Source organism: Podarcis liolepis, assembly GCF_965112155.1.
Source record: "Podarcis liolepis genome assembly, chromosome: 7".
Lineage (NCBI taxonomy): Eukaryota > Metazoa > Chordata > Lepidosauria > Squamata > Lacertidae > Podarcis > Podarcis liolepis.
The window spans coordinates 89,660,067-89,672,610 of record NC_139561.1 but is presented as its reverse complement, the minus strand read 5'-3'; the positions used below and the strand labels follow the sequence as shown (position 1 = coordinate 89,672,610).

Below are 12,544 nucleotides of genomic sequence, written 5' to 3'. Positions count from 1 at the left end.
AATTTCATTTTCCGTTTTAATTTGCACACCGCTTTTGTTATGTAGTGTAGCCCACAACTTAACAGCTTTTCTTCTACGTTGCTAGAACACAAGGCGGTTCTGCAAGCTGCAGGACCAACAAAATAGGCAGCGAAGATCCCACATCTTATAATCTGATGAAATAAGTCATTTTCTTTTTAAAAAATGCAACCCCCACTTGCGTGGAGCCCACCTCGTACCTGCTGCCTATTGTTGGGGGTGTAAGGAAGCATCGTGGAGACGTGGAACATGATCTCGTAGCCCTGGTAGGTGGTGTAGAGAGAGTGGGTGCCCGTGGAGTCGGCTGGAAGGCAAAAGCAAGCAGGAGGGATGCTCAGGAGGGACTGGCAGCGGGGACTAGTGGGTGGAGGGGAGGGATGGGCTGGGTGGCTCCTTCACAGCCTCCCCCCAAGCAGCCAGAGAGAGTTGGGGAACGGGAGGTTTCAGGGGAACAGAGAGCAGCCGGCCGGCCAGCCAGCAGGAGAGGGGCTCAGGAGGGACTAGAAGTGGGGACTAGTGGGTGGAGAGGAGGGGTGGGCTGGGTGGCTCCTGGCTGCCTTCACAGCCTCCCCCTCCCCTGAGCAGAGTTGGGGAACGAGAGATTTCGGGGGAACAGAGAGCAGCCAGCCGACCTGCTGACCTGCCACCTGCCCCCAGCCAATGGCCAGAGGGACCTACTTTTGGTGTCCAACTGGGCGGCATACTTGTCGAAGCCCCTCAGGCACACCTTCTCCCCCAGCAGCGCCAGGAACTCCTCAAAGGCAGGGCCGGCCTCTTCGTTGTTGTACATCTCCTCCTCGGAGCTCTGGTCGGCTTTGCAGTACAGGACGCCCACCTTGTGCTTGCGGCAGAGCTGAAGGGGCAGAAGGGAGAGGGAGACACAGCCGGGTGAGAAGCGCCAAGCAGGGGGAGCCCACTGGGCAGAGGCCTCACGAGAGACACTTCCCGTGCCATGCGTCGCAGGATCCGGCCGCAACGGGGCCAGCGTCCTTCTTCCCAGACTGGAAGAAAGGCACGAGCAGGGGAGGGAGGCAAGGGCGTCCTCAGAGGAACGCCGCAAGGTGTCCGCCTGAATCTACCTGTGCATGTTCAGAGCACTGAGACCGGAGCTGGAACAGGCCACAAAGGGGAGCCCAGCACCCCGCTTCTCTCTTTTTTTAAAAAAACAATTTTTATTGATTTTAACATTTAAATTATAAAATGTACCACAAAACTTATCACTTATACAATCTTTTTAGACTTCCATCAGCACCTCTGATAATCCACCGTTTTAACCACTTCTTATGCATTTCTTAACTTTATATTGCCTTTACATCTCTTAACAAATCATCCTTCCCCTTCTCCATTTTTGCAATGCTTCCAATAATACTCCTCACAAAACTTCTTGCAAACCTACAAACGTCGTCTGCTCTACGGCACCCCGCTTCTCAAAGTGGCCAGCCCGCGGCCTGAATGCGAATCCCGCAAGCAGGACCTGAGCAGAACAGCGGCGGAGGGAGAACAAGGCCCCTGCGACCCACAGCCCTCGACAGTCGTCTCCTCTGCCATCGATTTGTCTATCTTTGCCACCCAAGTTGAGGCCATCCCTGACTCCCAGGGAAATGAGTTTCAGAGTTTGTGTCTGATGCCTGAAGAATGACTTTTTTCCGGATCTTCCCACACTCTGCTTTTCCCATGGGGTTCGAGCATGACCACCATCTCTCCTCTTTCTCCACAACAAACGTCACCATCGTCTGCATCCCGGCCATGTTTTCTCTTGCTCAACTTTTCCCTAAACCACAAAGTCCCGAATGTGGCAACCTTCCCTCGCCGGGGATCCCCTGATCTCTCCGGCTGCCCATTCATCTCAACTTTTCCCAGATCTGCTGCAGTTGTATCTTCGTTCTCAAACAGAGTCCGTTCAACTCCTGGAACTGTTCAAAAAACAAGGCGCGGCTTCCGATTGGCTGCAGGAGTGTCCTGCGGCCAATCAGAAGCCGCGTCGGATGTTCGGCTTCCAAAAACCGCTTGAAAACCGGAAAACTCGCTTCCGGGTTTCGATCGTTCGATTTGTTTGGGAGCCAAGGCGTTTGAGATCCAAGGTATGACCGTACATCCTTTTGGAGGCGAGGCAAGCGGAGCGGCAGGCAGTAGGATGGCTGTCCCCAAATCCAGTAGATCTCTCCTGCTCCTGGAATCTGCCTCATCCCCTTTCAGAGCCCTCAATGCCCACCCCATTTTGCATACCTCTCCCGGTATGCCCCGCGGAGAACCTTAAGGTCCATAAATAGCAACACCCTAGAGGTCCCGGGCCCTAAGGATGTTAGATTGGCTTCAACCAGAGCCAGGGCCTTTTCAGTGATGGCTCCAGCCTGGTGGAATGCTCTGTCTCATGAGACCGGGGCCCTGCAGGATCTGATTTCTTTCCGCAGGGCCTGTAAGACAGGGTTGTTCCGCCTGGCCTTCGGCTTGGAATCAACTTGATCCCCTCCCCCTCTTTCCTTTTTCCTTTCTCCTTCTGTGATAGAACTCCTATTTGGGGACTTCCCTGGCTTTTTTCTGGCCCACCTAGGACCAGTATGGATAGTTGGCCTTGGTGAAAACTTGACATTTGGCCTTTCGCTTGGAATCAACTTGATTCCCTCCCCCTTTTCCTTTTTTCCTTTCTCCTCCTGTGAAGAGGCTGCATCTTAATGTTTTAATGTTGTATTTTAATCTTGTTTTTTAAATTGTATTTTAATCAACTTGTTTTTATTATTGGTTGTTAGCCGCCCTGAGCCCGGTCTTGGCTGGGGAGAGCGGGGTATAAATAAAATTTATCATTATTATTATTTAATCCCACAAATCGCCGACATGTCTTTTCTTCTGTCTGATACCGCCAAGTTCTAGCATTATTTGGCAAATGTGTGGTGCTCTCCACCCCGTCTCTTGCCCCTCACTCCACCGACCAGGGAGCAAGGACGGAAGAGGGGCCAATGTCCACCCCTGGCCATCCCACCTCCCACCGGCTCGCTCACCCCTTGCTCGTCCAGCTTCCGCAGCTGCTCCGTGACCTTGGGGACGCTCAGGGCCAGGCGGAGGCAGTGGATGTTCAGCTCGGGGACCACGTTCTCCAGCACGTCCTTGAGAGGGAGCCCGCGGACAGTGCCATGCTTGGTGGAGGTGGGCGTGGCATCCTCCAGGATGGAGCCGCGGAGGGTGGTCAGCTGCAAGGAGAGAGAGAGTCTGGTCAGAGGAGCCTTCCCGGCATTTCCTGTCCGGACCTGCCATGTGGGTGGAGCTAACCGACAGGGATCGCTTTGTGGTGGCTCCCGCCCCCAGTGGAGCGGAAAGGCAGTGGCTGAAACCGGCCCAACAGGGCAGGCTGCCTGCCGGGCACCCAGGAAGAGAGGTTGCCCACATGGCTCGGGAACAGGGTCCCCTGGAGACGGTGCTTTCCTTCATTTTGGTCTCAGAGTGTTGGAAGAGAGGAATAATAAACTGTTTTTATACGCAAAGAGTATTACTGGCACAGAAATGGAAACAAGAACTACCGACCAAAGAAGAATGGCAGACGAAATTAATGGACCCTGCAGAATTAGACAAGATGACAGGAAGGATCCGAAACCTGCGGGACCAGAGGTTCTCAGAGGACTGGAGTGAATATCTGAACTATTTGGAAAGCAATTGTACTAAACAGATTACGCTAGCAGGACTTCAAGAAGTTTTGTAAGGAGGACTATGCAAAGTATTGCAGAGAAGATTATGAAGAGAGTTATTAGAGAGTTAAGGATAACTGAAAGTAATAGAGAAATTGAGAAATGTGATTTAAGTGATAAAGATTGAAAAATCTTCAGATGTGGTTGATGGAAATCCAAAACATTGTATAAGATAAGAAAGTATGTGATACGATTTTTGGAAATTATTTGTAAAAATCTATATATATCTATATATCTAATCTATCTATCTATCTATCTATCTATCTATCTATCAGAGTGTTGGAAGAGAGAGGCAACCTCGAGACACACCTCAGGGCCCAATTCTGAACATTTAAAGGTTTGTCTCCAATTCACTTTGCAAATTTCAAAGCTTTGTGAAAAGAAATTGAGAAACAGGAGAGCTGGAAGAGGGGATGTTTGGGCTCCAGTTTTCAAACAGCAAGGTGGCTTCTTGTAGGGAAGACTGTTCACTTTCCCTAGATAATGGAAATATGTATCTTGAAAAGGGCAGTCAATTCAAACGGAGGGGTGGAAGCCCTCGCAGATAAACGGTCTGGAGAGCTGCAGAACGGATTCGGAAGAGCATCTTGGAATCCACGCTTTTGCTCTGAGGTTGCAAAACAACCCAGAGCATAGGACCCCTGGGAAGGCGGAGGGCCAGGCTACGAGCCCCATGGAGACCCCAGCCTCAGAGCAGTCAAGGCCTGCTCTCTCTCCCCCCTGCCCTTTTATTCTCAAGGCCGCTGCTGGTCTGCTCCTCCTCTGGCTGAAGCAACAAACAAAGGCCCTGCGCTGAGTTGCAATGCCCTCTGCTGGGCTCTGGGGAGCTCCTCACAGCTCAGAGACAGGAGGCGAGAGCAATGGCTGCTTAGGACCCCAGGCCACGCTTGTGACCCCTCTTTTCAGAGCACAACAGCACGTGGGGGTGAGAAGGGGCAACTGCTTTCCACAGGAAGTTGCCTTATATCAGTGTTTCCCAACCGGTGTTCCGCGGCACACTAGTGTGCCGCGAGATGTTGCCTGGTGTGCCATGGGAGGGAGGCGGGCGAGGCGGGCGGCGAGAGGCGGGGCGACGGCGGCGAGGAGAGGCCGCCCAGCGCGGGGCTCTCGCCGTCTGCCTGCCTGGCTGCCTGCGTGGCGCTGACGTCACGGGGCTGTAATGTGCCCCACATAGGCACACGCGGGGCGGCGAGCGAGCGAGCTCCCACATCCCATCGCCGCTCGCTTCGGCCGGCCTACTGGGCTGTTGCAGGCAGAAGGCCTGCGCATGCGCGAGGTTTTCGCGCCTTCGGGATTCCCTTCACGCCTTCCTCCTCCCGGGTCCTTGAGAGCGCGGGAAGCGGCAGCACGAGACCGGCGTTGAGCCTGGTAGGTATTGCGCTTGCCAAGGCAGTCATTTGGGAAATGAAAACTTGCAAAGCAAGCAACCAGTTCAATCTGAAGTACGTGTATGCTTAATATCCTGTATGTGAAACCTGTTCTGCCCCCTCCCCCACACTTGGTGCCATTTTCATCTACACATGCAGCAGAGTAAGTTGACCCAGAATAGTACCAATTCAGATGGCAGATGGGAGAATGACAGTGCTGAATGCTTTCCCATGTAGAACAGTCCCTGCAAATAAAAACCTAGCATATTTGGAAGAGGGATGCTAGCCTAACCATTACCTTCTATGCTGTTACTTTTTTTTTTTTTTTACATAAGTAAAAAGTGACCTTTCCCCATCTGGCATGGTGGTGTGCCTCGAGATTTTTTTCATGAAACAAGTGTGCCTTTGCCCAAAAAAGGTTGGGAAACACTGCCTTATATCAGTTCTCCCTCAGAAGATGCGGGACTTGCCCTCGCCGGAGGTTTTTAAGCAGAGGTCGGATGGCCCTCTGTCAGGGATGCTTTGGCTGTGATGCCTGCAGTGCAGGGGGTGGACTAGATGGCTCTGTGGGTCCCCTTCCAGCTCTCCAATTCTGAGGTTCTACGATCCGCCTATCTGCTTCATCATGGAGGGGAAGTCAGCCAGTGAGCAGGGCTCCAAGCTCCCAGGTGCTGGGATTGTGCTGGTGGGACTGACCTCTGCAAGCCAAAAAACTGAACCCTCTGCAATCCGCTTGAGAGCAGAGAGGAGAGCAGTATCTGGCCTGCCCACCAGAAAAGGATCCATTCCCAATTGTTGCAGGAATTTATGTATAGGGTTTGGGGGGGGTTTGCCCCTCCAGCAGATATCACGCACATGCAGCCCACTACCAAAATCAGCACAATCACTTTTGTGACTTGTGATTTGTCCCCACAAAACACTTCATCACAGTTTCTTCCTATCTATTCAAAGGGCCTTTGCTGCACGATACCAAATGTAAGAATTCACTGATAAATGTATATCTGTACTGGCTCACTGGGAAAACTTCAGAAATTCATATAGACATGTGAGCTCAGCTACTCAGCAGCCCCTCTGCCTGAGTGATAATTCCTGGCATCCTGATACCTGAGTGCCAGACAGGTAGCCATTCCAGAAATAACAAACCCAGATGAAGACAAAAGGGTGTGGTTAACTTGGCTGGGAAACAGGGAAATGTAAATACAGTGGTACTTCGGGTTAAGTACTTAATTTGTTCCAAAGGTCTGATCTTAACCTAAAACTGTTCTTAACCTGAAGCACCACTTTAGCTAATGGGGCCTCCTGCTACCGCTGTGCGGCCAGAGCACAATTTCTGTTCACATCCTGAAGAAAAGTTCATAAGTCGAGGTAATATTTCTGGGTTAGTGGAGTCTGTAACCTGAAGCGTATGTAACCTGAAGCGTATGTAACCCGAGGTACCACAGTATCTCTTTTGTTACACTTGATGGGTGTTTGGTGGAGGGCAAGGGGAACCATGGGGCAGGGTCCAGGATGCTCAGATTACTGCCACCAGACCTCCCCTTTCATGATGTAACCATGATGTATTAGTGATGTAGTTGGGGGGGGGGTGTAACATGGGGATTAGCAGCTAATAAAAGTTTGGGGGCTCTTTTGTTCGGGGCTTCCATCTTGTTCCACCTTGTGGCAGGTGGGAGTCCTGTTGCGACAGTCTTCAATCAAGACCAAGCCTACTGGCTGCTGTTTTGCCCTAGTATTCCTGGCTAGTGTCCTTGTTTTTTGTGCAAGGGAGCCCGTCCTTCCTGTTCTGGCCACAGCAGCTGGCATGGCAGAGGCTCATTGGGGCGGTGTGTGCCCTGGATTAGACCAGGAGCACCCGAGAACATGCAGACACCACCCGAAACTTTCCCCGAGTCAAGCAAAGCACTGCTTTTGAGCAGAAGACAGTAAGAAAGGATTCAGTTACACAAGATCCAGGTTTCAAATGGAAGTGATTGAAGGGAAAGTGAAACTACTGAAGGCTGCATATAGAATACTGCTAGAATGGGAGACGAAAGATGAAGAGGTAAAATCAGTCATGATTAAATGGGCACAAGAGATAGGTCAAAACATTATGCTGGAAGATTGGGAAAGGTTATGAAAAATTGACTTAAAATTTACAGATTGTTGAAAGAAAATTATATGAAGATGATGTATGACTCCAGTGCAGTTAGGAAAAATGTATAAAACCAGTTCAAATATGTTTTGGAAGTGTAAGGGAAAAAAGGGGACATTTTATCATATGTGGTGGGATTGTAATGAAATTAAAAAGTTTTGGGAAATGATATACAATGAATTGAAGAAAATGTTCCATTTAGCATTTGTTAAGAAATCTGAAGCATTTTTGTTAGGGATTGTAGGAAAAGACCTGCCAAGGAAACTGAAAAATATCTTCATGTATGCGACAACGGCGGTGAGAGTCTTAATAGCACAGGGATGGAAGAATGAGGAAACCCTGAGTAAAGAACTATGGCAAGAGAAGCTGATGGACTATGCAGAATTGGCAAAATTGACTTATAAACTACGGGACAAGGATAACCGTGACTTCAAAGATGAATGGGAACCTTTTACAAAGTACTTAAAGAAACATCAAAGTGAACTGGACTCCTTGGCAGGTTTTGAATAAACAATATTGACAATAACCAGTCAGATTTATGCAATTTTGTAAAATGCGGAGAACAGCATCTGTAGAGAAAGCAGAGATTGGAGCTGAGGGAAGTCAAGGGGGGGAGGGGGGGTTATTTTATGGGGGGGGATCAATGATAATATGTATTAAGACAATATGTTTTGTTTAAATTCTTAATAAAAAATATTTTTTTAAAAAAGGACTGCTTTTGAGAAGGAGACACAAACACGCGCAGGGCTCAAGCCAAAGTGCAAAACCAGCCTTGGGCTTCTGAGGACCAGGCGCACAGCTCAGAGAGATGTTGGGGGGGGCAGAGATTTGGGAGGCGGGGAGAAAGCAGCAAGGTGCTCTGCGGCCCAGCAGTGAGGGGTCTGTTCCCAGTAGCCAAGAGGCAAACTGGCCACCCCTTTCGGCACACAACTTCTGTGGGACAAAATAAAAAAATTCCTTCCAGTAGCATCTTAAAGACCAACTAAGTTAGTTCTTGGTATGAGCTTTCGTGTGCATGCACACTTCTTCAGATACACTGAAACAGAAGTTGCCAGATGCTTCTATATAGTGAGAAGGTGGGGAGGGGTATTACTCAGAAGGGTGGTGGGAATGGGAGATTGGCAGATAGCTGAGATGAGCCTGTTGACGACTCTTAACGACTGCAATAGGTCTTACAGGAAAAGGCAAGGGGTGAGAAGGTGAAAAATGGCTTAGTCATGTATAATGAGATAAGAATCCAATGTCTTTGTTCAGACCAGGTCTCTCCATGGTTTTAAGTTTGCTAATGAGTTGCAATTCAGCAGCTTCTCTTTCCAGTCTATTTCTGAAAATAGGTGCTACTGGAAGGAATTTTTTTATTTTGACTATGGCAGACCAACACGGCTACCTATCTGTTCTGTGGGACAGGGAGCCATACATTTCCTCCCCTTGGTGGATTCTGTGGCTTCTTCCAAAGCCCTCCCCAAGCTCAGTATTCCTCCCCCCCCCCCACTGTCAGCCTCCAAGGGACTTAGGTTAGACTCTCGCTCTGCAGACATTTCTGGAGGAAGCGGATGCACTGCATGAACCCTGGGAACTCGGTGGGACAGGACAAAGGCCAGCGGGAAAGGAGCTAAAGCCTGGGAAGGAAGTGGACCCAAGAAGAGACCGGCTGATGGATCAGACCAGAGAGCCCTCAAGCCCAGCGTCCTCCTCTCACAGCGGCCGGCCAGAGGGAAAATCAAGACAATTAAGAAAATTAAGAGGAGGGTGCTAGGGAAACTGAGAACACAACACCTCCAACAAGAATCAGCAGCAGACCCTCTAGCAGAAGCTCTGGGGAAGTCAATGCCAGGCAGGAACACAAGAACCACAGAACTGTAGAGGTGTAAGGGACGCCCAAAGGTCATCCAGTCCAACCCCCTGGAACGCAGGAGTCACAGCTAAAGAATCTCTGACAGAGGGCCAACGTCTGCTTAGAAACCTGGAGGATGGATGGCGGCTAATGGATTGAGGTTGAATCCTGACAAGTCAGAAGTACTGTTCTTGGGGGACAGGGGGCGGGCTGGTGTGGGGGACTCCCTGGTCCTGAATGGGGTAACTGTACCCCTGAAGGAGCAGGTGTGCAGCCTGGGAGTCATTTTGGACTCACAGATGTCCATGGAGGCACAGGTCAATTCTGTGTCCAGGGCAGCTGTCTACCAACTCCACCTGGTACGCAGGATGAGACCCTACCTGCCCGCGCACTGTCTCGCCAGAGTGGTGCATGCTCTGGTTATCTCCCGCTTGGACTACTGCCATGCGCTCTACGTGGGGCTACCTTTGAAGGTGACCCGGAAACTGCAAATAATCCAGAATGCGGCAGCTTGACTGGTGACTGGGAGCGGCCACCGAGACCACATAACACCGGTCCTGAAAGACCTACATTGGCTCCCAGTACGTTTCTGAGCATAATTCAAAATGTTGGTGCTGACCTTGAAAGCCCTAAATGGCCTTGGCCCAGTAGACCTGAATGAGCGACTCCACCCCCATCATTCTGCCCGGACACTGAGGTCCAGCGCCGAGGGCCTTCTGGCAGTTCCCTCCCTGAGAGAAGCAAAGCTACAGGGAACCAGGCAGAGGGCCTTCTCGGTAGTGGCACCCGCCCTCGGCGCTGTACCTCAAGTGTCCGGGCAGAACGATCCAGAGGTCCATTTGTAAACCAAAACAGCTTGTAACCCAAGGCGCGCTTTCGCCAATGGGGCCTCCCAAAAAAAAATTTTGTTCGTAATTCCCCCCCAAATGGGTTGTAATCCAAAGAAAGGTTGCAAACTGGGACACACACTTCCAGGTTTCATAGAATCCTAGAGTTGGAAGAGACCACAAGGGCCATCGAGTCCAACCCCCTGCCAAGCAGGAAACACCATCAGAGCACTCCTGACATATGGTTGTCAAGCCTCTGCTTAAAGACCTCCAAAGTAGGAGACTCCACCACACTCCTTGGCAGCAAATTCCACTGTCGAACAGCTCTTACTGTCAGGAAGTTCTTCCTAATGTTTAGGTGGAATCTTCTTTCTTGTAGTTTGGATCCATTGCTCCGTGTCCGCTTCTCTGGAGCAGCAGAAAACAACCTTTCTCCCTCCTCTAGGTGACATCCTTTTATATATTTGAACATGGCTATCATATCACCCCTTAACCTCCTCTTCTCCAGGCTAAACATGCCCAGCTCCCTTAGCCGTTCCTCATAAGGAATCGTTTCCAGGCCTTTGTTTGGGTTTGACGTGTTTGTAATCCAAAATTTATGCAAACCAAGACGTATGCAAACCAAGGTACCACTGTATACTTGTCGCGACAAGCTTTTCCAGTTGGGTGAAAAGGCCTCTGCCGCAGGTTGCATAACAATGCCGGTTTTTTTAAAGCCCTTATCGTTAGATGTTTTTGTTTTCTAAACTATCTTTAAGCTGCTCTTCTGTGAACTGCCTTGAGACGCACGCGGAAGGCGATCTGTAGAGGAACAAAGCAGCCGCCTAGCAGCAACCTACCTCACTGGTTCGGAAGATGATCCTGTACTGGTACTGAGGCCCGTGCTCTCGGTGGTCCTCCAGCTTCTCTCGCCGGATGCTGACGGCCACCGGGCCTAGCTTCTCGTCCACCCCAAAGTAGTTGGCATGCTCTGCAGAGAGAAAGAGAGGGAGGGAGGGGGCATTTGGGGGATTCCTCCAGAACAGCAGCAGAAGCTCCCTGTCTCAACACACACACAGCATTCTGGAAACATGGGAGGCAAACTTTGGCTGAGCCCAGCAGTGCCCAAATTGGGGAGTACCACCCCCTGGGGTGCTTTGGGATTACCTAGTGGGGTGCTAATAGGCAAGGAGGTGATCGAGGGGGAGCACAGCAGGCTGAACCCTCCATGTGCATGGATCACTTGTTCCTGCCTTGCAGCGGGCTGGACTAGAAGACCTCTGGGGTCCCCTCCAACTCTGCAATTCTAGGACGAAACACCAGCCTCGCTTCATATTTGAAGTTCTCCTGCTCTCGTTGCTTTCAAGCCTATTTCCTTTGTGCTTACGATGCCGAGTTCTCACAAGAGAGCCAGTCACTGGTAATAGCGGTTGATTAACTTATTAATTAGTTATTGTACATCTGTGGCAGGTGAAGGTTTATGTTTATGTTTGGCAAGTAGCTATAAATCAAGATTTCACGCTATGAATTTTCCCCCCACCCTTATGCTTTTTGTAGGAATGCCTAACAATATTTTTCATGCCATACTCTTTAGCTAAGAATATCAGATCAGATCATAGTTTAAAAACGTCTGCCATAGTCCAAAGTTAATTCCATTTTCACTGCACATGTTTCTCCTTCTTGCATACTAGGCCAAGTGAATTGTTGTGAGAGCAAGCTACAGTCCAGCAATGTCGTTGAGATCATAGAACTGTAGCTCTGGAAGGCACCCTGGGGGTCATCTAGTCCAACCCCCTGGCCTTGCGTTGTGGCAGTCGTAACCTAGATTTAAGGTGCCGGTTGCCACCTAGCTTATATATCTGAATTTCTAACACTGCTGTCAGGGATTCTTAAAGAGAGCCATCCAAATTTTGCTTAAAAACCTCCAAGGAAGGAGAGTCCCTTGCCTTCCAAGGTCACAGAACTCTAGAGCTATCGAGGAAATAAACAACTATCTGACTTTTAGAAGACATCAAAAGGCAGCCTTGTATAGGGAAGTTTTTCCATGTTTGACTGTGCTTACAGTTTTTAATCTGTTGGAAGCTGCTCAGAGAGGCTGGGATAACCCACCCAGATGGGCAGCATATCAATAAACAATTATTATTATTATTATTATTATTATTATTATTATTATTATTAACCCCAAGGGTCATCTAGTCCAACCCCCTGGAGAAGAGACACCCCGTTGTACCTGGCTTCTATATCTGCCTTTCCAACATTGCGCATAAATACCGTATTTTTCGCTCTATTGGACGCAGTTTTTCCTCTTCAAAAATTGAGGGGAAATGTGTGTGCGTCCTATAGAGCGAATGCAGGCTTGTGCCATAGCCGCGCGCAACCCCTCCGGCAAGGAGAGGCTGCACGGGGCTAAAGGGGAAGCCAAAACAGCGAGCGGGATCCATCCCGCTTGCTGCCTTGCCTTCTTACATAGCTGCGCACAACCCCTCTGGCAGGGAGAGGTTGTGTGCAGCCTGTACGCTGCTCTTTGGGGCTGGGGGGGGGGAATATTTTTTTCCTTGATTTCCCGCCCCCTAAAAACTGGGTGCGCCTTATGGTCCGGTGCGCCCTATGGTGCGAAAAATACGGTACATCATAAATCTACTTTTAGAAGACATTTTTCTTTTTTCCTTTCTCCTCCTGTGATGAGGCTGCATTTTAATTTTACTGTTTCA

General features: G+C 49.8%; 2 protein-coding genes across 3 annotated transcripts in view; one reads left to right on the top strand and one right to left on the bottom strand.

Annotated features, from left to right (window-relative positions):
* The window catches only part of WDR87 (WD repeat domain 87), a 175,658-nt gene that overhangs the window by 70,253 nt on the left and 92,861 nt on the right, over positions 1-12,544 (top strand). The window lies entirely within an intron of this gene.
* The window catches only part of SIPA1L3 (signal induced proliferation associated 1 like 3), a 108,341-nt gene that overhangs the window by 40,848 nt on the left and 54,949 nt on the right, over positions 1-12,544 (bottom strand). For both annotated transcript variants that reach the window (XM_083516103.1, XM_083516104.1), the window contains exons 3-6: positions 10,694-10,824; positions 3,015-3,203; positions 697-871; positions 219-322 (exon numbers count right to left, since the gene is read on the bottom strand). In XM_083516103.1, coding sequence (XP_083372229.1) covers positions 219-322; positions 697-871; positions 3,015-3,203; positions 10,694-10,824 — 599 coding nt within the window. The remainder of the gene's footprint in view (positions 1-218; positions 323-696; positions 872-3,014; positions 3,204-10,693; positions 10,825-12,544) is intronic.